The 27,090-nt window shown below is 48.0% G+C and overlaps 1 protein-coding gene and 1 long non-coding RNA gene across 2 annotated transcripts; both read left to right on the top strand.

Annotated features, from left to right (window-relative positions):
- The first annotated feature begins 64 nt into the window (after window positions 1-64).
- Window positions 65-9,499, top strand: LOC105868154 (uncharacterized). Its single transcript, XR_012914482.1, has 3 exons — window positions 65-1,709; window positions 4,189-4,290; window positions 9,360-9,499. It is a non-coding gene; the product is annotated as an uncharacterized LOC105868154 (long non-coding RNA).
- A 3,817-nt stretch (window positions 9,500-13,316) lies between these two features.
- BTG2 (BTG anti-proliferation factor 2) lies at window positions 13,317-17,387 on the top strand. Its single transcript, XM_012758761.3, has 2 exons — window positions 13,317-13,594; window positions 14,879-17,387. The coding sequence occupies exons 1-2, from the start codon at window positions 13,453-13,455 to the stop codon at window positions 15,211-15,213; spliced, it is 477 nt and encodes a 158-aa protein (XP_012614215.1). The 5' UTR covers window positions 13,317-13,452; the 3' UTR covers window positions 15,214-17,387.
- Window positions 17,388-27,090: the final 9,703 nt, after the last annotated feature.

Here is a 27,090-nt window from a genome sequence, read left to right as displayed (position 1 = left end):
CTTGATCCTCGTGAGGGTCAGAAGAGTGTTCTGCTTGTTGGTGTCAAACAGCTTTGCAAGCTGTGAAGTGCTGTTCAGGCCTACAGGTGGTCACCTGGCGTCCCTGCTGAGGAAGAGGCCCAGATGCCGGCATGGCCTTCAGAACCTGCCTCTGCCAGGCCTCACCCCTCTGCTCTGGGAATGCCCTTTGACCCTGCTGAAAAGCTTAAGCTTTGTAAACAGAGTCATCTGGCGTTTACCTCTTGTGCACCCACCATGGCCAGCTGTTTGTTTGGGGGCTCTGTTGGTAAGCAAGGGGAGAGCATGTTGAGATTACCCTTCTAGTTAAACCGGGGAGGGAACTGGGATTGCCAAACGCCAGCGGGTGAGCAGTTGTTGGGTGAACGCCTCACATAGCACAGGACGCTGTGCAGGACATGCCTGTCTTCTGCTGCTGCTAATAAGACTTCCCTCCTTCCAGATCCAGCTCAGGCTCAGAACTCTCAGCCCCAACAAGCTATTTCCTGCCGGTCACCAGCTGACTGCTGGAGCCTTCATTCCAGCTCCTTGTTTATTGTGAACTGTGTTTGCGCAATGCTGCTCTGCCCACGTTTGTCAGCTTTGCATTTGTGTCCTTGGTGTGGATGCTTCTCCCCCCTCCAGAACTCGGAGTGCCCTGAGAGCAAGAGCCATTTCTTCCCAAATCAGACCAAAGAGCCTGCATGCTTCACCTCTGAGGGTGAGGACCAAGTCTCCTTCCTTTGATCTCTCTAGGACAAAGAGGACAAAAGGTATTCAGACCATGAGGTCAAGTGATTGATTTATGACCCATACATAAGTGGCAGTGAGTCATAGGGCCATCCCCATAAGTTCAGTCTCCACAGCACCCATTCTCCCATTCTTCCATTCTTCCTCCCCACTCTCTGGCTTCAGTGAGCCCCACAGAACCCCTTGCCAGGAAGGGCCATGTGGGGTTGCCAAGAGGTAGGTTGCACAGTGGGTAGGCAGGTCCCCTCCCTTTGGAGGGGGTTGTCCTCATTAAAGGTAAGGCACTGATGGTGACACCTATCCATGCTCCCAATGGGTAAGCTGTGTGTCCGCAGTAGTCAACTGCTCCTTAGGTGCTGGCCGGGACTGGTTCAATGCTTCATTCAAAGATCAGTGAGAGATCCAGTGCTCTTCCTCAAAACATTCCCAATTCCCCTGAGAGTGGGAATGGAGGGTGGGGAGACTTCCCTTCTCATCAGTGCTTTGAGATCCTATTTTTCTCAGGTCATCTCAGTTTAGGAATGGTCTTGCTGACCCCATGAGTGCTCTCACTGCTGTGAGCTGTGGATCTTCCCCCTCTGCCTTATTCCTATATGTGAACTCCTCACAAGGTCTGTACATACATCATGGGCTTTACTGAAGGGTGAGGTCTTCAGAGGGTGTTGTTAATACAGCAAAAATGTAAACAGCTTAAAAATGGAGTGTTGGGCATTTCTGTTCTTAAAACTTCCTTTGGCTTCCTCTCTAACACTGGCTCCGGCCCCTCCCCACACCACTTTAATGTTACTCAAGCTCTTAGCTGTCTCTTCTACCACTTCCCCTCTTTTTTGCTCTTCTCTTGGGAGAAAAAATACAGATTCCTCCTGCTTCCTTCTACAGAGTAATTCAGCTCTTTCTAACCCTGGCCCACACCTCTGAGCATCTCTAAGAGTTCAATAAGATGGTCCAAAGCCTCTGCATGGGTAAGTTCTTAGGCAAAGAGTCCCACCTTTGTCCTTCTAGGCCAGGCTGGAGGGGGTGGTGGTGGTGGTCTTCCTGGGCCTACACAAGGTTTTTCTGCATAAGGATGCTTACTTACAATAGACTCCTCTTTGAATTCATAAGCTGGGGGACAGAGAGTTGTTGTCTTTCTGGGAGCTTATCCAGTCCCACTAAGATAACCATTCTGCTCCCCATTTGGAGGCTCGATCTTATCAAAACCCTCTTAGACACATCTCATAACTTCCTCTCTCCATTCACCTCATGACCTTTTGCTGTGGGTTCGGCCTGGCTTCCACACAACTCTAACGCTGGGAGACGGCAGCTGAAACCACCTGGGCCACCTGACTCAGCAGGGCACAGCCCCTGACCTCAGAGAGTTCCTGAGCCAAGAGGGAGGGAAAGAAACTCTGAGCTGAGGATAGAAAGAAATGTGCAGATGATGTTGATTGCTATTGTGTTATCCCAGCCATAATCCTGATCCTGATTACTTCTGTTGTCATTACGGGCTCTCATTAAAGGTGAGCCTAATTAAAGAAGCTATTAAATGCCAGCTGAGAATAACTTCAGATTCCTTGGCTCCACCATTCCAACATAAGGATTCATACCATAAATTCCTCCTTGACAAATGTGTGGATGTGTGTGTGAAGGGGAACATTTTAACAGACTAACTTGAATACTTTCTTATATTTTACAGTGAAAGCTACATATTTCCCCTTTTGGCTTGGCTTCCTGGAAGCTCAGAGATAAATTTAGGGGTCAAAGAAGTAACTAATTCAAACAAATAGTAAATACCTACCTTTCTCTCTTTCCCTGTTACTACTAGTTGATTTCTGACCTTTAATATAATATAAACATACACATATAATTATCCTCTTTTATATGTGGTTTAATATTTTAAGCTGCCTCAAATTCTTCTTGGAAGTAAGCAAAGTATAAATTATATGTAATGATAGTTAACATGTACTGACCACTATTAATTATGTGCTAGACACTATTCAAAGTACTGTAAACTCATCTGATCTCCCAGCAACTGTATGAGATAAGAATTACTGTTAGCCTCATTTCACAGGTAAAGAAATTAAAGCACAGAAAGCTTCAAAAACTTGCTTAAAGGAGCACAGCTAGAATTTGGACCTGGGATCCAACGCATGTGCTCTAACCACCACACTAGAACAAATAAGTTGTGAGTCAGTTCAAAAGCTTAATTATGTGCCATCAGGTCAATCATTATCAGAACAAGACTGATGTAATAGTCAGCCCACCCATTCTTAATCTAAAGAGAGACTCCTCTCCATTCTCCCTCAACCTTATTTTTAGTGGAAGGGATGGAGAAAGCAGGATTTAGAATCCTTTTCTCACCCTTCCTTATCCAACTCCCACCCCACCACCCCAATCCCTTCTTAAAGAATTTTCTGACGTGTCCATCATCCTACCTGTGCCTTACTTTTTCCTTTAGTAATATGGCAAGAATAATGTGTTTTCCTTCTGTATCATTTGCATGGAGACAATTAATTCAACCAAATTCAGTAAAGGTTCACTGAGTATCTACTGCGTGCTGGGGGTCAAAGTATGTGCTAGCACCAAAGTATTAATGTATAATCCAGTGTCTGCCTTCAAGAAATCACAATCACACAAGTCCACACAATGATCCGTAACACCAGGATATAAAAAAGGTTTTTGAGTATGCAGAGGAAGAAGTGATTAATTCCAAAGGGGAGCTCAGGGTGGTGGTAAATCTAGAAAGGCTTCCCACAGGAGGCAACATAGAAGCCAGGTCTTAAAGAAAGAGCAGGCTTTCTGATGGGCAAGGAAGTGGACAGAGAGAATTCCAGGCAGAGCAAATAACATGAGCAAAGGCATCGATGGTATCAAAGTGCAAAGTATGTTTGGAAAGCACTGAGAATGGGGTTAACCGAGCTTAGAGGTTGGGCCAGGTAATAAAGGCCTTGAAGGCCAAACTAAGAATTAAACTTTCACTTGTAGGGAGCCTTCCAAGATTGTTAAGCAGGAATGACCGAAGATAAATCTGTGGTTTAGAAGGAGCTCTGACAGCAGAGTATGGACTGAGGAAAGGGCATGAAGGGATGCACTTCAGGCAAGGAGACCACTTAGGGAACTGTTGAAATGGTTCAAAAAGGATCTAATGGCCGGCGTCTTTAGTGATGCCAAGTAGAAGATATTTCAAAAGGGCGATTGACAGGACTAGGCCCCTAGTTGGAGATAGGAGCAGCTCAGGAAGTGGGCCTCCAGGATAGCTGTCACATAATCCCAGGATTCCTCTTTTGCTGGCAGGTGATCACGTGTTCTACTAGGGCCCCAGAAGTTGCCAGCATAGACCACAGATGACAGATGAAAGAAGAGGCAGGGTGGATCTCCTGGCCCAGTACGGTCTTGTTATATGTAGGCAAACTGAGGCTCAGGAAAGTGACTCCCAGTCCGGCCGTCTCTTCTCTTCTCTAGGCTCCTTCCTCTGAACCTCAGGGATTAACAGCTTGACCTCCCTGGACCTGAGCCCACAGTGCAGTACAGAAATACCTTGGACCCAGAGCCTGGAGGCCAGAGGTGGGAAGCTGTAGTACCTCTTCAGACTCTCCCTCGAGTCCCCCTTTCTGAATCTGTCTTCCTCCACACGACAGCCCCTGCCCCCCGGGAGGTCTGGGCTATCACAGCTGTGATGCCACTTCCTGCTTGCCCCAGACACTCAGCCCCAGGAGGCCCAGCCCCATTATGGCCCTGCCAAAACAACATCTGGGGAAGCTCCAACAGTCTCGGGGCCTCTTCTCTTGTTTTCTGTCTGGAGATGAAGGGGGGTTAGCCTGGGCCCCTGGGAGTGAGGATGAGGAGGATTTACAACGTGTCTGTCCTCTAAATTTGGGAAAGAGGCAATAAATTCAGCTTCAGAGCTGCTTCCATCCCCAAGTCCATGTGTTCCCCTGTTGAGTTTCCGGCACTTTCGGTCACACCTTCTGGCACTAATGGAGAAGGCCCAGAGGGTGAAGGTGTGGGAGGTCACTTTCTTGGGGGGCCCCAGGATAACAGACTTTTAGCAGATAGTTTCCCTCCTTTTGCTCCTATGATACACCCAGGGAATCACAGAAGCAAAAACACATCACTGGGGACCTTTCCAGCCAAGCACTGGTCTGGCCATCTGTCCACATCTCTCTCCCCTCCCCCAGCTTCCACCGCATCCCTTGTTGACTCTGTCTCTCCTGTACCCTCAGCTGTCCCTCCTTCCTTTGTCCTTCTCCTGCCACAGGGCCAGGCTGGCAAAGGAGGGGAAAGAAGACCAGAACATTCCTCTGCCCAGAGACACTAGTGGGCTAGTAGGGCAGAGCAGCTGAGAAGCAGCCCTCAGGGTAGCAGCTGCCTTTGGGGGAACAGATTCCTTCCCTAGATGGGGCCTGGCATAGAGGCAGCCTTAGTTACAAGCTTGACAAGTCAATAGCACTTTCCAGCCCTTGCCTCCCGTGGCAGGAGAGGGGGCCTGTGTGAGCCAGCACGGTGCAGAGTGATGTGCGGGGATGAAGCCATGAGTATGGGGAGCATGAAGCAGGCCTTTTCCCTCCCCAGCCTGGAGGTAACCCTTCAGTCTCTAAGGCAGCAGCTGACCCCTGAGAGCAAAAAGCAGCAGCACCCTAGAGATTTTCTTTCTTTTCCCTGTCCAACGCTCTGGGTCTCGCGTCTCAGTTGCGGAGCCTCTTTCCTAGAACCCTGGGCTCAGTTGTTGTCTGTAACACCCAGGAAGGACTAAATCCTCGCTCCTTCTTTGTGGTCCCTACCCAAAGGGCAAACGTTCTTATGCCCACACAGCTGTGGACTGCTCTCTGCTGGTCTACACTCACCTCCCCTTCCCATCCCTTTCATTGACCCCCACTTTGGGCCCAGAAAAGCCCCCTATATCCTCACCCCCTCCAAGCATTTTCTCTACCTCCTGGCATTCACTGAAACTGGCTGTGCCCTGAGGGACCTCTCAAGGGAAGCCTGTTTTTCTGTCACATCCCACAGCCCTCAGGCCTGGGTGGCAGGGTCCAAGTCTCCCACGATGGCTCCTCACCCTTTCTCTGAAGTTCATTGTGCCCTGTTGTACTATTATTGCAGGGCACCTGGCCACTCCTTCTCACTGAAGATCTTGCCCCTGCGAGGCTCACAGTCCTTCTCTCTACCCCAAATTCCTGCCACCACTACCTGAGAAAACACTAGTATCTATGTGAGCAGCTGAATTCATTCTGCCACTAGGCCCTCAGTCCCCTGGCTCCACATCCCCAAGGGGCCATCTCCAACCTCTAGCACTGAGCCCCCAGGTGGATGCTCTGAATACTGATACCAGCTCCTCCAGAGTCTGGCTCCCAGGAGTACCCATAAATATTCTTTGAGTAAGCAAATAAATGAATGAAGCCAATGTTGCAAGATTGGAGTGTGGCATAATGGGAAGGGCACGAGACTGGGTGGGAGATCCAGCTTCTAGTCCTAGCCCTGCCACTAAGTAGCTGTGTGATTTTGAGCATCTTTTCACATCTCATGGCCTCCTTCTCTTCATCTGAAAAATTAAAATTTTTGCACAGATGATTTCTGAAAACCCAACTTCTGACAGTTGACAATTGTAAGAGCTATGACTTGTCAAACATCTCTAATATTTAGACTGTGCTAGGTGCTTTGCATATCCTACCTCTAATCTACCCAAAAACTTATTGTCCACATTTTAAAAATGAGGAAATTGAGGCTAAGAGAGATTAAAGATTTGCCCTTTTATAAAGAAACTAGATGGGGCTGGGTGCGGTGGCTCATACCTATATAATCCTGGCCCTTTGGGAGCCTGAGATGGGAGGATTGCTTGTGACCAGGAATTTGAGGCCAGCCTGGGCAACATAGCAGGACCCCATCTCTATAAACAAAAAGAAAGAAAGAAAGAAATGAGGTAGAAGATTCAGGATTAGAATCCAGGTTGGTCAATTTAAAAACAAGTATGTCTAAATGAGTCTCATATCTTAAAATCAAAGAAATCTCATGTTTAGAGGGTCTACTTTTTGCTCTTCTAAAATAGGCCTCTGGTTATTAAAGGTCTTTCTGAGGTGGCAGGGAACTGCCTTCAGAAATCTGGCTGGAAGTAAAGGCCTTGCATGCCCCACCTGTTGCATGGGCCTGCCCCCCGCCCGGACACTCAGTTCAGACATCAGTTGTACGTCAGGTGCTGCAGCAAGGGAGGGTGGAAGGGGGATCATTGCGGGGATAAGACAGGATAGAGCAGCTCACGGTGTCTGGCAGATACATTGGGTAACTGTGGGCTTGGTGCTCTAAGAGTGGCTCTAAGACAGGGTGTGCTGAGTGGCCACTTCATCAGAATGGCGTAGGTTCTCGTTACAAATGCATATACCTGGATACAAATGCATATACCACCTCGAACTACTGAATCGGAATCTCAGGGAGCATCCGCTTGATGTGAATTTTCATCAAACTCCCCAGGAGACTGGAATTACTGTCCCAAGAATCCCTGGGGTATGTAGGGACTTGAGGGTCAGAGAAGAGATTTTTAATTAGTGTCATGGGTAGTGGGAAGCCATTAAAGCAGCATTTAAAGCAGAAAAAGAAGGGCAATGCTATTGGAAGAAAAAGAAATCAGAACCAAGAAGAAGGGAGAAAAGTATCTTGATTTGTTACATGTTGAGACTGAAATACCAGGAAAATATTTCAAAGATGTCCAGTTCTCAATTGGGGGGGGGAGTTGAGAGCTCAGTAATAAATGTGGGATTAGAGATGAAGGTTTGAGATTTATTCTTTATCAGGAGGTGCAAATTCAAATACCTCCAGGATCAAGGCAAGTGAGGATTGAGTGTAATAAAAAAAAAAAAACCCAGCACACATCCATAATAAATGGCAATTACCACTTGGCCTCAGCAGGGATGCGATAGAGAATGGTGGAGAATGTGGTGAACTGGAGGACATACTTACTCCCTGTCTTAGGGACCAGTCGTTGCCAAACAGGAGTGTGGGACCAGTGTTAACAGATATTCTGGTTTTTAAAGAGAAATCATAATTCCAGATATTTTTTTATTTTAACATTTCCTAAAAGTTAAATGTTGACAACTAATTTTTAAAATGCTTAAATACTATGCAGGCCAAACAATATATATCTATGGTCAGCTCTGCCTTGCAGGCTTCCAAATTGTGACTTTTGAGTTACACGGATGGGATTCAGGAGAGAGGGTTCAGCAAATTGAGAAGAAACCCAGAGGCTGCACTGTTGGGAACCACGGTCCTCCTCTATTTGGGAGCTTACCTGTGGGTGAGCCCAGGGCACAGAGAGGTCCTGAGTTTTTGGCCACTGAGTGTCTGGTGGGCTCCCATGTTGGTGGCAACAAGTAAAGCCTGCACCTGTCATAGCTATTTCTGCTCATCACCTGAAAATCATGTGGGTAGCCACTGTGGTCCTGATACTTTTCAGGTTAGATGCCATCTTGAGCCTGCAGCTACACCCTGCCACCCTCTCTGGCTATTTTCGTCCCCTACTATGAAGATGCCTTGTCTCTTGGAGTATCTGAGTCCTGGCTGGAGCAGGCATCCTGTTTAACACATCCTTGATGCACACTTTTATATCAGGAAGTTTTGTTGCCTAATTTAAATGCTTTTTGTATAACTGAATCTTCTTTTGCTTCTTCTATCTTCAGAGCAAATGGTGAAATGGGTTACTTTTTAGCTTTCAGACTCTCCTCCAGCCCTCAATAGTTTCTGAAAAAGGGTCCTCGGGGACTTAAAAATTGTTGTGACCTACAGATTAGAAAGCCCTTTGCTTATTTATATTTTACCAAGACTTCCTTTAGTCTCAATGGGTAGTCTTCCTCTTACCCTCAACCCTAATCATCTTTGTACTGTCTATTTCTGTCCCTGCTGTCAGTTCACTTTGGGGTGGGGGGAAGGGGGTAAAAACAGAAACTTTTTAAAATAGCTAACATCCTCACTTTCCTGCAGTCCTTTTTAGCAGGTTTTATAGACAATGTTGTTTTTTTCTGTTCTTGATTTTTCTTTCTGATTCTAAAAAATAACTTCCAGACTGGCTGGTCTAGAGCTGACCTTGAAAGGCACAACTTTGTGAGAAGATAACAGGGAACCCTAAAAGTTGTCCTGGACATTACCCAATGATGCCTGCAAAGAGTTATGAATATATTTAGCAGTATTTCCACCCTGATTAGGAAATGAGGAAGAGGCATGATGGTCCTCCCTCCCTGGGTGATGTTTCTTATCAACTCTGGGCAGCACAGCAAAGTTTTCACCAATGAGGTCTGTAAAGAGGAAAGATCAAATTAGCGTCTGCACCAGCCACACTCAGACATGCCCCGCCAAAATGTACATCTGACTAAAACTCCCACATTTCACAAAATGATCTTCTTTAACAGATACCATTAGAAGTGCCTACTGACATCTGCTAACACATATGTGTATTCCCTCCTATCCACGAGCATCAGAGAACACACACACATTTAAGTACATATGCTCACTCAGCTATGCATACTGCCTTCCCTGCACACACACACACACACAGAAAATCCACACCGTGTAGCATATGAGTGAACTGATGGCATCCTCCTAGAATATCTCCACCCAGCCTCTGCCTGCAAATCAGCTTCACTCAACCTCAGGTTTCTACTTGTGGTCAGAAATTTGAGAGGCAACCAAGCCCAGTCCCCTCAGGCCCAGCAGGGCACTGGGAAAGATAGAAATCACATACAATGACCTGGTTGCTCCTGGATGGAAAGTGGAGAGCAAAGCCTGCGGCTAACCCCACAGACAGGGACAGCGCAGAGGCCTGAGGAGAGAGACCCAGTTCTGGGTGGGCGTCTGGTCTGAGGACAGCAGTTTGGAATGCTGCGGGCCACTCTTGAGTGGGTCACATGGGTGGGCCATGCAAGTGGGTGAGATGGGCAACCAGCACCAGAAGAACCAGTGAGTCTGGGTTACACAGCACACAATTTTCTGGCTCACATGAGACATAAGCTGAAGTTCACCCTCACTTCCTGCACCACCATGCCCCCTCTGCAGCGGGAGGAGTCCCAGGTCAGCAGAGTGCAACAGCATTTAAAGTTCAAAACTCAACTCAAGGCCCTCAGGGTGAGGGTGGAAGGAGAAAGGGAAAAGTGAGGAGAAAGAGGAATGTCAGGAAGGGGAGGAAGAGGAGCAGAAAGAAGAGGTGGAGAGGGAGAGATGGACCCTCTCACCTTATCCTGATGTTCAAACTACACCTTGGTTATACCAAGGAAAGTGTGGAGGGGCAGGGAGGGGCAAAGTGCAAAGGGCAATGTGGAAAGGAAAAAAGAAGGAGTGAAATCTTGACTTTGAGTTTCTAAGGATCCTGGTTCTAGCAATTTAAGGGCAGTTTCAGGAAATATCAAAATAACTGAGACTACTATAATGTATTTGGCTTTATAAGAAATTGATTTGAGAACCTAAATCCTGGGCTGGGTACAATGACACTATATATTGATGCGAGAACTTTGAATGTGGGATAAATTAAGCTTCCTCTCCCTAGACTTGTGTGTAGAAAGAAATGGGGATGAGAAAGTAGGAAACTGCCTTCTGGTTCTATGGATCATCTCCGTGCTAAACAAAGTTCACAAACTAATCACCAGTTTTTGCTCAACTTCAGGTGTCTACTTGTGGTCAGAAATTTGAGAGGCAACTAAGCCAAGTCCCCTCGGGCCCAACCAGGTGAGGCTGACACACCTTGAGCAATGGAGACAAGGGGTTACAGCCTCCTTGCTCCTGTCCCATCCAGTGCATTGTCATCATCTGTAATGGCAGCTTGTTGGGATGTGGGCCGTGGCAACAGTGGCACAAGGGCTCCGCGGTCTCATGAAAAAGGCACCATATTTGAAGTCTGCAAATTTGTTCCCAATCCTGGCTCTACTGGGAACTCACTGTGTGGTCTGGTGGATGACATAAAAACTACATAAGGACAGATTTCTAAGGCAAACAAACAGGTGATGGTCTGTCAAAAGACTTTTTTCATCAATTCTGGTTACAGGAGATGTAAGGCCCAGAACACCACACCCCTGTCAAAGACACACTAACAAAGACATGGTAAGTGTTTTCAGATTTAGGTGCTGAATGGCCCCTTTATAGCTCTCTATTCCTTGACCTATTTCACTGACTTCCTTGGTGGCTGATCTTGGTCATTTCCGGCCTTGCCGACACCTGGTCTCTTTGGTTTGATGCATCTCTGGATTATCTTGTTTCCAGTGTCAACCCTGTTTCCTGTAACAAAAATTTTTTCTCCTAAATGAGCAGAGATAATAGTCTCATCTGGCCTGATCCAGCTTCTGGGGCGGAACTGGTGAAGTGGCCATAGAAGAGATGTGTTTAATGCCAAAATATCAGAATTCCATGGCATTTTGAGTAGTTATATGAAACAGTAGAGCAGAATATTTGAAATCTGAATTGTCCTGGAAATGTGGGACATATGAACATAGTAGCCAGTTTTCAAGTAACTCACAAACTGTTGTTGAAATGTCAACCTCTAAAAAGATCATAACAACACCACACAATAGATTATGAATGCCCAATGAATGGTATGGATGACATTAATTCAACATTGAGAGAATGGTTGGTGTAGGTCCCTAAGGTGGAATACCAAGCTTAAGCTGTGCCTTTGGGACTGCAGGGGGTTGAGAGAAGTGTGAAGGAGGTGGTGAGCTACCCAGGAGATAAGACCATGAGCCATGGACATGCATGAAACGGGGACTATGTTACAGAGCACAGATAGAGATCATAGGCAAAATGTTGAGACGTATGGGCTGCAGAGCTACTGTGATACTTAGAGGACACTGAGGAGAGTGACCCTGGAGCACAGAGTCAGAAACCTAAAAAAGTAGGTGGGGCTAAATTATGAAGGTCTTAACTATTAGGCAAAAAAAAAAAAAAAAATCCAAACTTAATCTAATGGACAAAGAGGGAAGGAGATGTTTCAGAATGATCTGAGCAAGAGAAGAGCAAGTGAATACAGTCCTTTAGGAAGGCAACTCTACTAACAATGGGAAAGGTAGATGGTTTGGGCATGGAATTGGACAGAGTCCACTGCAATTATCCAGATATGAAGAAGCAACGGGTTTGGGGAACTGGGTCTGAGGAGCAAATTACTAGGAGAGGCTAAAGAGTTTTCTGGGTGGAATGACTGAGGAAATGATGGTGTCTCTTGACAGAAAATGGAGATCAGGAAGGGAGCCAGCTTTGGAGAAGACATGGGCTTAGGCTGACATTGAGGTGGTGGCTGGACATCCGAGGGAAGGGACAGAGCAGGTGGGAAGAGGAGCAGGATGGAAGGACATGAGGACAGACTATGCAGATAAGAAAATCCATTGTAAAAAAGTAAACGTCAAAACGGACTACATGAACAGGATCTCTCTGAAGAAAGGAAGTGGAAAGAAAAAGGAAGAGGACTGAGGGGACGCAGTGTGGAGAATGAGGGGTGTGTGGGAGGAGGGCGGGGGTGACACAGGAAGGGATCCAGGGCTGGCACAACTAGGAAAGCGGGCAGAGAAGCCTGGGACACAGTATCGAGGACAAGGACAGGGAGACTGCTTCCAGAAGGTGGTCAGAGGGCCCAGAGTTCAAGGAAAATAGGAATTTACGGAGGCCACTGGGTTTGAATCGTTTAACAAATACAGGGCATCAATGTGTGCCAGGCCCTGTGCTGGGCTGTGGGGTGCTGGTGACATCGACCAAGCGCCTGCGATGGTGCCAGCCCCTGAGTGTAGCAGGGGGAGACCGAGGCTGGATTTCCCCCCTGATGAGCCATACTTACAAAAGCTTCAGTCCACACACAGCGAGGAAGGAAGAGGGCTGGGGGAAGGAGGAAAGGAGGAGGGGTGAGTGGGAAAATATGTGCAGTTGAGAGCCGACCACTGCTTCAAAAAATTTGGCACTTAAAGGAAAGTGAGAACTAGAAAAGTAACTTGAGGGGACAGAAAAGTCTTACCAACACTCCCCCCAACCCCGCCAACTAGGTGAGACTTGTATGTGTCTAAGCAAGAGAAAAGGCATTGCTGTAGAGGAAGAGCGCAGCTTGTTGAGGGAGGTGGAATTCCTATTAACATTATGGAAATAAACAGAAGACTTAGTCCCCATTTCCAAAGAGCCAAGAGAAATTCATTCTGACTAGTTAAGAAACCTGGCAAAGGAGTAAAATGGTGACGAAGCGTCCCGGCTAGTGGTTCTGACAGTGTGCGGCTGAAAAACGCAGTGGGAGTCAGAAAAGGGGAAGGCTTGGGAGAGGTGGTATCCGCGAAGGCTTCTCGGAGGCGGCGGCCTCTAACCCGAACCTTAAGGATGGGCGGAGAAGCGAGGGGCACGCCGGGCGAGGAACACGCGGGACCGACTCCCGGTCCCTCCGCCGCGCGCTCTCGGTCCGCCCCCGGCCGGGGAGCCCCGCGCAGGTTCCCAGCACTGACGTCAGCGTGCAGTGACCTCAGCGCCGAGGAGGCGGGGGCGGCCGCGGCCGGGGAACTGCGGGGCGGGAGGGGGAGGCGAGTGCCCGCACGAGGGGCGGGCCGGGACAGCCCCCATCCGCCGGCCGCGGCCAATGGGCGCCGCCGCCGGGGACACTATGAAAGGCGGGCCCCAGGGAAGTCCCGGCAGAGCCCGAGCAGCGGCCAGGCCGGCGGAGGCTCGCGGACCCGCACGTCCCACCGCAGACCTCTCCCCGCGCCCCAGCGCCACCGCTTGCTGACCGCGCACGACATGAGCCACGGGAAGGGGACCGACATGCTCCCAGAGATCGCCGCCGCCGTGGGCTTCCTCTCCAGCCTGCTGAGAACTCGGGGCTGCGTGAGCGAGCAGAGACTTAAGGTTTTCAGCGGGGCGCTCCAGGAGGCACTAACAGGTGAGCGCGCGCCTGGCGCCTGGGGCCTGGCGCCACTGGGGCTCGGCCCCCTCTTTGCCAGGGCCGTCCTTCCTCTACTTTGGGGGCAGAGTCGCCCGAGCGCGTAGCTCCGGGACTCGATTGCCTCCTCCGTTCCTCGGGGCGGCTCGCGGTCCCCCTCTTCACGTCTCCCCTCTCCTGCGCTCTGGTCTCGGTTTGTGGATGTTCTTGTTGGGCGCGCCCCTCCACGTTCCCCGGGGGCGCAGACCCTGGTCCTGGAGTGCCATCCCGAGTCGGCAGTGTCCCGGAAGAGGGGGTGCCTGCTGGTCTGAGTGCGGTCTGGTCTCCCTCGCTGTACCCTTGAGATCTCGAGACCCTCTGTTGTGAGCGACAGAGCCCTGCTGGCCCAGAGACCCTTATGGGAGAAGGCGGCGCATCTGACGGAGCCCTCTCCGCAACTTGGAGTCCCCAGCGTGGTTCTTCCGTCTGGGCTGCGCTGTGCCTGGGGCAGTCTGCCGGTTGTTAACTTGCTGGAAGTTGGAATCTGGGCGCTCTTTGTGTTCTCTTTGGCCCCCTTTAGCCATCTGCCACCTATTGTGGTGCGGAAGACGGCCTGCTAGCCAGTAACTACTCTGCCTGATGTGTGCTGGGGGCGGGGTGGGGGCGATAAGCACCTCTGGCTGGGGAGAGCCCTAGCGCTGGTTGCCGGCAGCCCTGGAGAGTGATAGCCATCTCCGAACGTGCCCACACAGATCCCGCCTTCTGCGGAAGACAGATGTTTCATCAAAACAACCAAGTTTTTACTCCCTGAGCTGCTGCTAAGGGTCTCTGACTCTTCCGAAAGGGGCAGCAGGGGCCACTGGGCACAGGGCGGAAGGCCAGTGACTTGCTGTGGGCCCAGCAATGTTGGCAGCATTCATGGCCTTGAATCGTCAGCTCACAGGTCTCCAGAGGCCTTGCCTGGTCATGCCAGCCCCAGTCACACCCTTCCCTCCTTAAACTGGGGGTGTGCCAAAAGCAGTACGCTGGCCACTAGAGTGTACCCCAGAGCTCTGGGATCTCCTCACAATATACACACATACCTCTCCTGGAAGGGGGGGGGGGCAAGTCTCGCCAAGCTCCCCAAAAATTTTCTCTGCTAAGTGGCAAGAGGGCCCTGAAACTCAGGAGACTCCACCTCCCTTATTTAAAATCATTGGGCCCCTTCCCCTACTCCTAACCATGCACCCTCTTCTGCGCCTTGTGGTAGTATCCCTGGCCCAGCTGCTCTAACCCTGGCATCTCCGCCTTATCCTGTCTCCACAGAGCACTACAAACACCACTGGTTTCCCGAGAAGCCATCCAAGGGCTCTGGTTACCGCTGCATCCGCATTAACCACAAAATGGACCCCATCATCAGCAAGGTGGCCAGCCAGATTGGACTCAGCCAGCCCCAGCTGCACCAGCTGCTGCCCAGCGAGCTGACCCTGTGGGTGGACCCCTACGAGGTGTCCTACCGCATCGGGGAGGATGGCTCCATCTGTGTCTTGTACGAAGAGGCCCCAGTGGCCGCCTCCTATGGGCTCCTCACCTGCAAGAACCAAATGCTGCTGGGCAGGAGCAGCCCCTCAAAGAACTACGTGATGGCGGTCTCCAGTTAGGTCTCCTGCCGCCCCACCCTGGCACTCTACTGTACTCATCCTGCCGTGACAACAGCCCACCACATACCTCAACCTGGGGAACTATTTTTAAATGAAGAGCTATTTATATTATATATATTATGTTTTTTAAGAAAAGAGGAGAAAAAAAAAAACCAAAAGATTTTTTTAAGAAAAAAATCCTTAAAGGGAGCTGCTTGGAAGTGGCCTCCCCAGGTGCCTTTGGAGAGAACTGTTGTGCGCTTGAGTCTGTGAGCCAGTGTCTGCCTGTGGGCTGGGGAGCAGAGCAGGGGTGGGCCTAGCTAAGGTGAGATGGGAGAAGCTTGGCCAGCAGCCCAAGAAGATGTGAGAGGGAGCAAGCTAGGTTAGCAACTGTGAATGAGAGAGGTCAGATCTGCCCTGGGGGGAGAAGAGAGGCTGAGTCCAAACCCCTCTCTCTCCCCACCAGGACACTGGCATCCCTGGTTTCTCTCTTACTCAGGGGCATTCAAGCCTGGACTTAAATAATACTCTGTTGCCTAATCTTGTCTTTTATTTTTCTAATGAGATCCTGGGCAGAGAGTGAAAAGGCCTCTCCAATTCCTTCTGCCCTAGGCAGCTTTTCTTGAAATCATGACTTGTTTCTAATTCTACCCTCAGGGGCCTGTAGACATTGCTTCCCAGCCAGGAATCTAAAGCTTTTTGGTATTTTTGGTTTTTGGTAGGGGGGAAATGTAAGGCAGGGGTTGGAGATTATTGGGGTTAGAACCGAAGGGAACTCTGCACAAAACCTTTGCTTTGCTATGTGCTGCTTTGTGTGTATAATTTGGGGGTGATTTGCAATGGAATTTTGGGACCCAAAGAGTATCCACTGGGGATGTTTTTTGGCCAAAACTCTTCTTTTTGGAACCACATGAAAGTTTTGATGCTGCTGCCATTATCCCTTTGAGAGGTGGCTCAAAAGCTACAGGGAACTCCAGGTCCTTTATTACTGCCTTCTTTTCAAAAGCACAACACTCCTCTCTAACCCTCTCCTCTCCTCTTCCCATCTGATTGGGTCATGGAGCTATTTTCTAGGCAGTTCTCAGTCACTGTGCAATATGCCCCCTGGATTCCAAGAGGGTCTGGAGACCTGGCTCTCAGAACCTCCTGGTACCCTGGTGGGCTTAGGGAACCGTCTCTCCTGCTCTCCTTGGGATTATGGCTGGCTAGTCAGCCTTGCAGGTATTCCTTGGCTGAATGGGAGAGTCCCCCAAGTTCTGCAAGACTACTTGGTATTCTTGCAGGGCTAACACTAAAAGCCAAACCTTAGGCATTGTTTTTTCTCCTTAGTGCTCTGAGCACCAGTGGGAGAGGTTGCTGTCTCTCTCAGTACAATCCAAATTTGTCTGTAGACTTGTGCAATATTTACTGTTGTGGGTTGGAGAAAAATGGAAAACTATACTGGGAAGAAAACCCCTTCCTTCAGTTTCTCAGTGACATTGGTAGGGGTCCTCAGAAGGCCTCGAGTTTCCCAAACTGAATCACCTTAAGAAGGACAGAGCTAGAGCATCTGGTCCACCTGGCTTCCCTCCTGCTGTTGACCCTTAGTGAGGAGTCTTCCCTTCCTCTTCCTCTGCACCCAAGTTCTCCTCCCCACAGCCAGTCCCCTCTCTGGGATTTCTTAACAACTCAATTTTGATTCAAAGGTGCTATTTACCAAACACTCTCCCTACCTATTCCCCCTGGTCCTGCCTCCTTTCCAACTTCCCAGATTTCATGCTGCCTTCCCAGACCCTGCTCCCCGTCCTCACTGTTTTAAAGCTAACTTTGGGCCCACAGACCTAAGAGCTAATGCTCTGGCCTGTGGGTTGAAACAAAGCTGTGAATTACTGCAGGTTGTGTTCTTGCATCTTGTCTGCAACAGGCCCCTGCCTTTTTAGAAGCAGCCTCATGGTCTCATGCTTAATCTTTTCTCTCTTCTCTTCTTTTGGATGTTCACTTTAAAAACAACCAGCCCCCCAGAGCCGGACTGTTGAGCAGGCCTGTCTCTCTTATTAAGTAAAAATAAATAATAGTAGTATGTTTGTAAGCTACTCTGACAGAAAAGGCAAAGGTTACTAATTGTATAGTAGTGTTTTTATATGGAAGAATGTACAGCTTATGGACAAATGTACACCTTTTTTTTTTGTTACTTCAATAAAAATGTAGCAGATGAACTCCTGTGGTGTAGAGAAGATAAAATTTCCACATTGCTAATTTGCATTTCCCTCTCAGATCCAAATCCTGTCTTTGCATTTCATAGTATTTCTCTTCAGTTATACTCAACCTATAGCATGTGGGTGGCACAAAAGAAAAATCTAGTTGTGTGGCTGGGCCATTTCTAGGCACCCCCCTCTTCCCTAGGAAGTAGCCCCTTACTTTCCTCCTTTAACACATATTCTAACAGTTCCCTGTGAAAGTGCTAGAAATAACAGCATTCTTTTAGTCAACATTCCTTAGTCTAGCCAGGTCTCCATCTTACACATCCTGTTCTTGGTGGTCCTTAGTTTTCACGCATGCACTCACTGACTCAGTCATTCATTTATTTAGCAAGCATGTTGTCAGTAAGTGCCACACACTGAAAATATGAAAAGTAATTAAGACAGCCTGTCTCTCAGAGACCGAGGTGGGTAAGCAAGGGATAATGAACCCTCTCAGGCTGGGGCAGGATTGTTTGCAATTCCTACTAAAGGCTCTCTTGTCATCTCTGGGGCTGCAGTTTGCTACTTGCCATACTTGTCCTCTTAGACAAGATCAGTTGGGCCTCAGGATCTATGTACTAGAGCTGAATACCATTGCCACAAGGTAGCTAAAGAGTGGTTACTTCTGACAGCAAAAACTGGTGTGAGAGTTGGAAGTTTGCTACGAATTCATAATTCCTTTTGGCTATATGTAAAATAAGAACTGTCTACATTATCCCTGACTTTGAGGCTCTTTCCATGAAGTTTTGACACAGGCTCAGCTGTGCCCCCTGAGGTCACAAGTACATTTTTGACCTAGACTAATTTTTTTCTTGACCATAGGTGGGCTGTCTTTACACTAAATTTTAAGCAAGTTGACTCATACACAGGGGCACGTACACATGTGCTCACACACACATACACATTTCATACCTCCATGACTTTTATCAACAAAAGTGAAGTTTGTTCTAGGTGTGCTAAGTCAGAAGTAGCCCAGGAAGGTGGTGTGTGGTGTGCTCATACTGCTTGAGGAGATCAGGAGAGCCAGGGATGGGGTCAGGTCATCCGTATCATAAATGGAATTTGGTTATTGAGATCCACTTGTGTCAAGGGGCTGTTATTTAAAGGAATAGTCCCATTTTCATTTGTAGTTTCTAATACAAATGTCCCAGGAACTTGTTTAAAAGGACCTACTTTTTTAGATGTAAGGACAGGGCTGAGGTTCAGGAACTTTTGCCCATCCTGATGTGCTGTTCTCTTTTGGGTATTTGGTATAAAGTAAGCATCTATCTTCTTTCCTAAAAGGCCCCACTATGAAGGATATTTCATTGTTAAGTGGCAAGATTGAAATTCAGGGAAGGTTGTCTGGAAGCTGAGGGGACAAGCCAAGGAAACCACAGGATGACAGATACATCTTGGAGGTGAATAATAATCCCTCTATTTACATGAGAGCATTCTGTGATCAAGCAATGTGTTACTTATTTTAGATCTGACCACTTTCAGTAGAAGTGGAGAGAACTCTTTGGCCAGCTGGGAGTATAAGAGGCCTGGCCTTGAATTGCTCAAAGACTAGCAGTTGGTGGCTTTCCTATGGGTGAGGCAGGAGGCATTGGTTGGTCCATTCTGCTTCTAGCTCCCCCACTTGGTAAACACTGCCAGCCTGGGAGACCTGTGCTTGGTCAGCTGTTTTTGGATGATAATGCAACTCCCCAGAGTGTGTTGACCAGGCCCTGTGAGCTGCAGATTAAGAGCCCATCCTGGCTCCTGATAAGGAGTTTTGGGTGGGGCAGTCCTTGATGCTGCAACAAACAAGCCCCAGGAAGAAGAAATCCACTTCTGTGGGTCTGACATCTGCTCCTATAGCAGTCTGTGGTAAGGAAAGATAGTGAAGACTCAAGTGTCCTGGCTTCCAGGCCAGTACCTACATCCTTGTTCCAACAAAGAATTATGCCCTGGGAGGGAGAATGCATGGGTTGTGGTCCTAGTTCTCCTTCCTAACTAGCTGTGTGAGTTTGGACAAGCCCCACAGCTTTTCCCAGCTTCAAAATTAGGGGGCTGGATTAAATGACTGCTGTTCCTTTCTTCAGCTTTTAATTATAAATCATCCCCATTATCCTGGCAATCATTGGAGGGCAAATTAGCAGCATTATTTCATTATTTTCAATTAGTTGAACTGAAAGGTAATTTGGACTGGAAAGTAGAGTAAGTAATAATCTCTTGCTTGGGTCAGACTCTTGCCTGATAAGATTTCAGTTTCCAAGCACAGTGAGGCAGTAGGCAAAGAGGTTAGGAGCTCAGGCTGTGTGGAGTCAGGCCACCTGGGAGTTCTAATCTCAGCTCTACCACCTACTTACCAGCTGTGCAACCTGGGGCTAGTTACTTCAACCAGACCTCAATTTCTTCATTTGCAAAATGTGATAAAGAATAGAACCTATTTCAAAATGTTATGAAGATTAGATGAGATCCATAAACTACTTAGAATAGTCTAGCACATACTGAGTAAAATGAGAATTGTTGTTCCAAGCAGATGTTAACCTCTCCAAGGACTCTGAATTGGTCCTGAGATGAAGTACACGCTGGCATACTGGTGGCAGAAAACCATTATTAAAGTAATAGTACCTACTAGTACCCTCAAGAATGGCTGCAGTCAACACCACCAAAGCAGCCTGTGGCCTCTCCCCAACAAAGATGATCACAATCCTTTGTTTAAAAATCTGCAGTCCAAAAGCCCTTCATAGAGTCATATGCAGCCCATACTAGGCACTCTCTAAGTGCCTGCTGAATGAATGGTTGCTGAATGAACGAGCTCACGTCTGATGTCTGTCATTCCTGTGGAAGTGTACAGTATCATTGTTAGGCATCTGACCTCCTTAGCAGGCCACGGGGCAGTTTTGACCCACTGGCTCCACTGGTCTGCCTGTAGATTAACACTAACCTGGGCTACGTGCTCATTTACACACACACTGAGTAGGGAAAGGAGTTCCCAACAGCAACTTTGCTTACCTCCCTTGTACCCATCTGTGGACTCACATCCACGTGTTTTCCCTTCCCAGAAGAGAAATAAATGGGGACACTGAGAAGGACAAGCCCAAGCTGTGTGGCTTTCTCTCCACTTCTTTGCAAAGCTGGCAAGAAAAAAGTTTTGAGCTCAATCTAAGAGGCTTCCAGGGCCATGGATAACGATTATATACAAACGAGTGTGTCCTGGATATACAAACGAGTGTGTCCTGGATATTCAGCCGATCTTTCCCCTGATGGGAGCCTCATTCTCTGGGCTGCTAGCTCTAGCTCATTTTGTTCCCAGTGGCTCTGCCACTCCCCACCCCATTCCTGTAAACAAGAAGGGGCCTTGATTCAACCCTTGTCCAGTAAACCGCACAGGCTGCCTGGAGCACATCAGATAAGAGGAGGTAATAGCTGGTGGGTTGGAGCGAGGACTGTTTTATTTACTAGCAACATCAGGGAAGGGCTATTTAAAGTCCAATGGGCACCAGGGTAGCGAGGGCGGGACTAGGCAGTAAATGAGTGAGGCTAATTGGACAGAGGCTGCAGCAAACTTGGGGAGTGAGATCAAGTCCTTATCTGAAAAGGCCCCCCTCCTTAACTCTAGTCTACTGTCATCATGGGAGACCAGTGGTACCAGACATTGAGATTTTTCAAGAGCAGTCTGAAATGTAGACTCTTATTTGACATCTCCCTAAACTCTAATGATGGAAAGTAGTTTTTTTTTAAAAAAGTGCTAAATGCTGTTTTTTAAAGTATATATCTGCGTGTGCCCCCAATTTGTGACCTATGATGCACTGGGGCCACCTGGGAATGGGATGTAGGAATTTCCAACCCCACTCCCATACTAGGAGTGAGGCTCTGCAGTAGGGATATCAGTGGCAGGCTGTCCCCAGGCCACAATCTCTAGGAAGGGGCATTCTGGTATGTTTCTTATAGGATTGAAGGCACACAGGGGCCTCTGCTTCCCCCCAAGAATTAAACAAAAAGTAGCTCTTCCCACCCTCAGCTAGTGCCCATTAACCTGTGCTTGGCAGAGCAGCCTCTGGGCCTTTGCTCAAGGAATGTCACACCTCCTTTTGCCTGCTTAATTCTTGTCTTCAAGATTCAGACCACCTTTTCCGGGCAATTTTTCAGGGGCAACTCCCCTTCACAGCCTGGAACATGTGGACTCCACTTGAGTTCCACAATGATACTCAGTTCTTACAATCCTGTATTTACAGATAGAAGGCACGCCAGAGACCTTGCCCTGGCAGGGTCTGGTGCTTGGTAGGTGTAAGTGACCACTGGTTGAAAGTATGAATGTCAAAGTTGCCAAGTCTGGAGGCAAGCACATGAAAGAGATTTAGATTTCAGGGTAGAAGGAAAAAAATCAAGCCCATTCAGGGTTGGCTAAGGAGTTCCAGCTCAAAACAGCTGGGAGTCACTGGAAATCTGTGGTCACACCTTGAGAAAACTCAGTCCTTTGAATCTAGCAGGTTCTTAAGTCTTTAAGCACCTGCCAAAGAAATGTAAATGTCACTTAGAGGGGGGTGGACACACTTTGAATGATAATGTAAGAGAGCTTTAGTTATCAATTAACTCCCTAAATGGGTTTACCCAGAAGGTAATCAGCTGGAGAGAAGAAAGCTGGGCTACATGTGGCCAGGAAAGGGCTCTGACCTAGGCAGCCAGAATGGGAGAATAGATCCCACAGCCACTGAACACTGCTCCAGTCCAGAGAAATCCCCCTTCCCGCTGTCTACTTTGGAGGCCAGCTGCGCGGTAATGGAAACAGCACTGGGCCTAGGGGATGGGAAATAGGGGCCTAGCTTCATGGCTGACGATGACTAGTAATAGATATCTTTGACATCTTGGACTGGTCCCTTCCCCGCTCTGAGCCTCAGTTTTCTCATCTGTAAAATGAGTCACTTGTGCTAACTTAGCTATTACAATTCCGTTTTCAAATGGAACGGAAATAATTCTTTCATTCTACTGTTCCATTTCCTGCCAGCACAAAGTCCAGGTCTTGCCCCAACACACTCAAAATACCACAACAGCCTCCTCCTTGCCCTCCCTATCCCACCACCAAGACCAGGCCAGCCTCCGGGGACAGCCACAAACTCCATTTTCATCATGCCATTATTCCCTTTCTGTTGCTTTTCTTTGCCATTCTGAATCCCTATGACGGGAATCCAAGGCTCTCCCTATCTTACCAACCCCAAACTGCTTGTGCAACAGCCAAGTCATGCCAGAAACCCTCACCTTTTCAAATTCTCTCCTGCTTGCCTTTCCTTGCTGTTCTGCCCAAAAGTTTCTCTACTCTATCAATGTACTTGACACAAAACCATTTTCTTTTAGGATCTGAGCAGCTACTATGTGTTGAGCACCCACTATTACCAGATTCTCTGCCTCATGCCTTATACCCAGTGTTTCTCATGTACTCTTCACAAGCACGCGGAGATACTATGAGCTCACAGTCACAGATGCAGAAAGCACAGCCCCAGTAACTGGAAGGGGAAAGGGGTGGAAACAGGTTTAAAACCTAGATGCTCCTGTCTCCAGTGTCTATGCCTTTTCCTTCCTCTGCTGCCTCTTCAGAATGCCTTCCTTTGTCCCTTATACACATTCTTATTTCAAGGCTTTTCAACATTTATACCTGTGGTTTAAAACTGCTCACACTTTCATGACATATTTCTTACTTCAGAGCCCCTTAATCATGCACACGCATGGTTTATTACTGTTCATATTTTTATAACAAAAGCAGTCAGCATGTCTTCATGTATTGCTTTGGGTTGATGTCTTGAGGCTCTGCAAGCCCACGTCCCTTCTCGAACTGTTGCCACTTGTGCCTCTATAGCAGGAACCATTGTTTTCTATTTCTTTTTTTAACCCCCATGTGCCTGTCCACTGCACAGGCATGGAGCAGGCCTAAGTACACTGTTGAATGAAAAGATACAGGTCGAACAAACTGTGCCATGCCTCTAGGTAGCTGTGGGGCAAGTGCCCCTCCTCACTGCGCCCCCATCCTCCCACTCTGGACCTAACAGAGAAAGTGCCCTCTTTGGGGGCTTCCTAAGAAGGGGTGAAGGAGTCCTGTAAGCTGAGCCCGCCTACATACACAGTTCCCAGCACATGGTCTATACACTAGTGGGTGTGTTCTTGAGGGGATGCCAATGGTAGGACTTCATTTGATTGCCTTGGTTAAATCTATTCCACATTCAACCACAACGACTTGAGATAATAAGCAGTGAATAGACAGATATGGGTGGAGAGCTAGATAAATAAGTTCGGAAATTAATGGAGACTTATCTTTGGAATGAACTTTCACATTACGTGGGCTGATGCATTGCTTAAGGATTCTGTCCTCATGCCTGGACCACGAGTTTAAAGTTTTACGGTCCAAAGAGGTTCAGAATCTCTGGCTGAGGCTGAGGAGGCAGAAGCCTTCTGAGGAGTCTTTCCTGTATGACTGGTCTTGTCCTGGCCCTAGGAAAGCTGGTGCTAGAGTAAAAGGATGATCCTTTTACTGAGTGTGGGGGTGGAGGGGATGGTGCATTTGATCAACTCAGCTGTCAGTTCTCAGCAGCTGGTGGGTGCCAAGAGAAGCACAATTAAGCGCCTGACCCCCTCCCCCAGCTTCTCACAAGCCTAACTCCTCCCCACAAACCCTTTCTTCTCTGGGCAGAGCCGTCCTTTGCCAGCTGCCTGCTCTCCAGGTGTTTCCTGTACTCTCTTTATTTGCAGGCTGGGGCGGCTGAGGGCGGGGAGTGGGAGTCTGTTTTGGCTTCCTGTTAGCCAATGGCAGCGGGTGTGGGGGAGGCTGGAGCTCCTGTATCTGGGGAGAATCGACCACAAGCAGCAGCTGCCTCCTGACACCTGCCTTTCTGAGAGCATGTAAACAGTAATGGGGAAAAAAATGAAGGCAAAACTATACCTAGGGAGGAAGAAGGCTACAGAGCAGGGCAGGGGCTTCAGCTGGGTCAGGTTGGAAGGGGGTCATTTCATAAGCAGGATGTCCCAACCCCAATTCTTCCCAGAGGAAAAAGGGTGGGATCAGAGAGAGTCCAAAGTGTGGGTTACCCCAAGGACCTCAGGGCAAAGGCTTCGCCACCCTGGACTTTACTCCTACATGAGAAGCCCAGGTGGTGCTGGGTCACCCTGCACTGTCCACCTGCCATGAAATGGATGCCATTGACTCCTGAGGCAAAGGCTAAGAGTGATGGGGAGATCTTGGCAAAGCTTCCATTTCCCCCATTTCCTTCCTTGAAACAACTATGCGTTCCCCATCTCCACCAAGACTCCCCAGCCCCAGCCAGCTTGGTGCAGAGACAAACATTGTCACGGGTTTCTCCCTGGCTGCTCTTTCCAGGGAGGCAGGGCAGTATTTTTGGTCTCAGTTTCTCCATTTCAGTTGAAATGATGCACTCATATGTGTGATTATTTCATTTCTCTCTCCCTGCTAGGCTGTTGGCTCCCTGGAACCAGAACCTGTCTGCTCTGGTGCTCTATTGTATCTGCAGTGCTTGCACATGACTTTGCACATAGTAGGTTCTCAATAATATTATAAATGAATGAATAGGAATGTTACTGTTTTAATCCTTTTCTGTTTTATGTTTGTGATGTGCTATTGAATAACGCAATAATAAATAGCATTAGTGAGCACTTACCATGTACATCTCATTAAATCTTCAGAGTAACTCTATAGGGTTGATATTATTAAATATTACCCTTAGATTACAGATGAAGAAACAGTCTCAGGGAAGGTTAAGCAAATTACCTATGGGCACACTGCTAGTAAGTGGCAGTCAGGCACAGATCCAGAACTGGCTGAATAAATAGAGAGAAAGAAAAAAAATTAAGACAAAACTATACCCAGGGTATCTTCTATTTCTTCCTGGTCACCCTTGGTCTTCTGGTCCTCTGGATTCCAGGAAATTTTATGTCAAGCTATGGTTCACTTTGCAGATAGTCTACAGAATATAAGCTGTCTGGAATCCCAATCTTACACATTTTTTTTTTTTTTGAGACAGAGTCTCACTTTGTTGCCCAGGCTAGAGTGAGTGCCGTGGCATCAGCCTGGCTCACAGCAACCTCAATCTCCAGGGCTCAGCGGTCCTACTGCCTCAGCCTCCCGAGTAGCTGGGACTACAGGCATGCGCCACCATGCCCGGCTCATTTTTTGTATATATATTTTTAGTTGGTCAATTAATTTATTTCTATTTTTGGTAGAGACGGGGTCTCGCTCAGGCTGGTTTCGAACTCCTGACCTTGAGCAATCCGCCCGCCTTGGCCTCCCAAAGTGCTAGGATTACAGGCGTGAGCCACCACGCCCGGCCAATCTTACACATCTTTATGCTCAAGCTCAGATCGCCTACTCTCTGTGAAATTTTTGCCCTTTGTCCTAGTCTTAAGTGATTTTTTAAAAAGTGACTGGTTCTAATAGCAAGAAGTAGCTTGGCTCTTACAGCATGGCGTAGTTGCTTCCTCCCTCATGTATATGGTGGTGTATGCATGTGTGCCTTTTTTCTTTTGATGTCATATTTCAGCTTGAATATGAGGTCTTAGAGACCTCTGATGTTGCTCAATATCCACACAGCCTCTGAATCTAACACAGTACCCGGGCATGACACTGAAACAAAAAGGACTGAGGAGACCAGGTAGTCTAGACTCCTCAGGGGAGTGTCTCTCTTTCCTTTGCCCTTTGCCTCCTTCCGGTTGCAGAAATCCCAGTCCTATACAGACTGACCAGCCAGAGGAATTGCTTCACCCGAATCAGGAATTTCAGCTGTTGATTTCCCAGACCTGGTGCAAAACACAGGAACTCCTTGTATTCATTGTGACCCACTTCCTTTCTTGCGGGCCTGCTCAGGGTGGAGGCTTGGGCCCCAGTGGCTTCTCTTGTTTTCACAAAAGGAAAATAATCTCCCCGTCATAATTACTGCTTGACCAATAGGCTTCTCCTGTGGCACTTCCCAGTGAAAAAAATAAATGGAGCACTGATTGTGTCCTAGGATGTGATTCAAAGATACCAGAAGAGGTGGAACAGGATGCAAAAGCACTTGTTAAGATTATAGTGCTTTTTGAATGTGAGAGATTGATGTGGATCAATGCTAGCCTTGAAGTCCATGGGCTATATCTGGGGTCTAGCACAGGGCCAACTGCAAGTGGCAGCTTGAAAGGCATTTTTATGGTTTTGAGTTTTCAGCCTTCTGTCTGGCAGGCAGGCAATGGGTGTCCTACAGTAAGAGCCCTCTTACCTGCAGAGATGAGTCCTTGTGAGAGGCATAGGGTAAGGGGAGGGCAAAGGAAAGAGAATAGGGATTGGTCCTCAGGGTGTTGCCAGTTCAAGAGATGACAGGCTAATTATATAGGAAAATGCCTAAAACATGGGATTAAATGAGATTAAATGCAAAGTAAAGGAATTACACAGAATGATATATATAAGTAAGTGCTCAAATGGAAATGATCAGAGATGGATGAGGTTAGCTTGAGCAAGGATTGGGAAAGAGACATGTTTTGAGAAATACCTTTGCAGCTAACACATCTTTGTTATTATATCTTATGTCCAAGAGAAGGAACCCAAGCTACCTCTGAGCACTGGCCTCTTGGCCCCTTGTCCAATGCAAACAACAGGGAGTCAGGTGGGTGGGCAGAAGAGCAGGGCCTGAAGCCAGTTTGGAGGAGGACTTCCTGCCATTCCCTGTGTTCCCTCAGC

This window comes from Microcebus murinus, chromosome 23 (assembly GCF_040939455.1).
Source record: "Microcebus murinus isolate Inina chromosome 23, M.murinus_Inina_mat1.0, whole genome shotgun sequence".
Taxonomy (NCBI): domain Eukaryota; kingdom Metazoa; phylum Chordata; class Mammalia; order Primates; family Cheirogaleidae; genus Microcebus; species Microcebus murinus.
The sequence above is the reverse complement of the archived record's forward strand: the minus strand, read 5'-3'. Positions and strand labels throughout refer to the sequence as shown.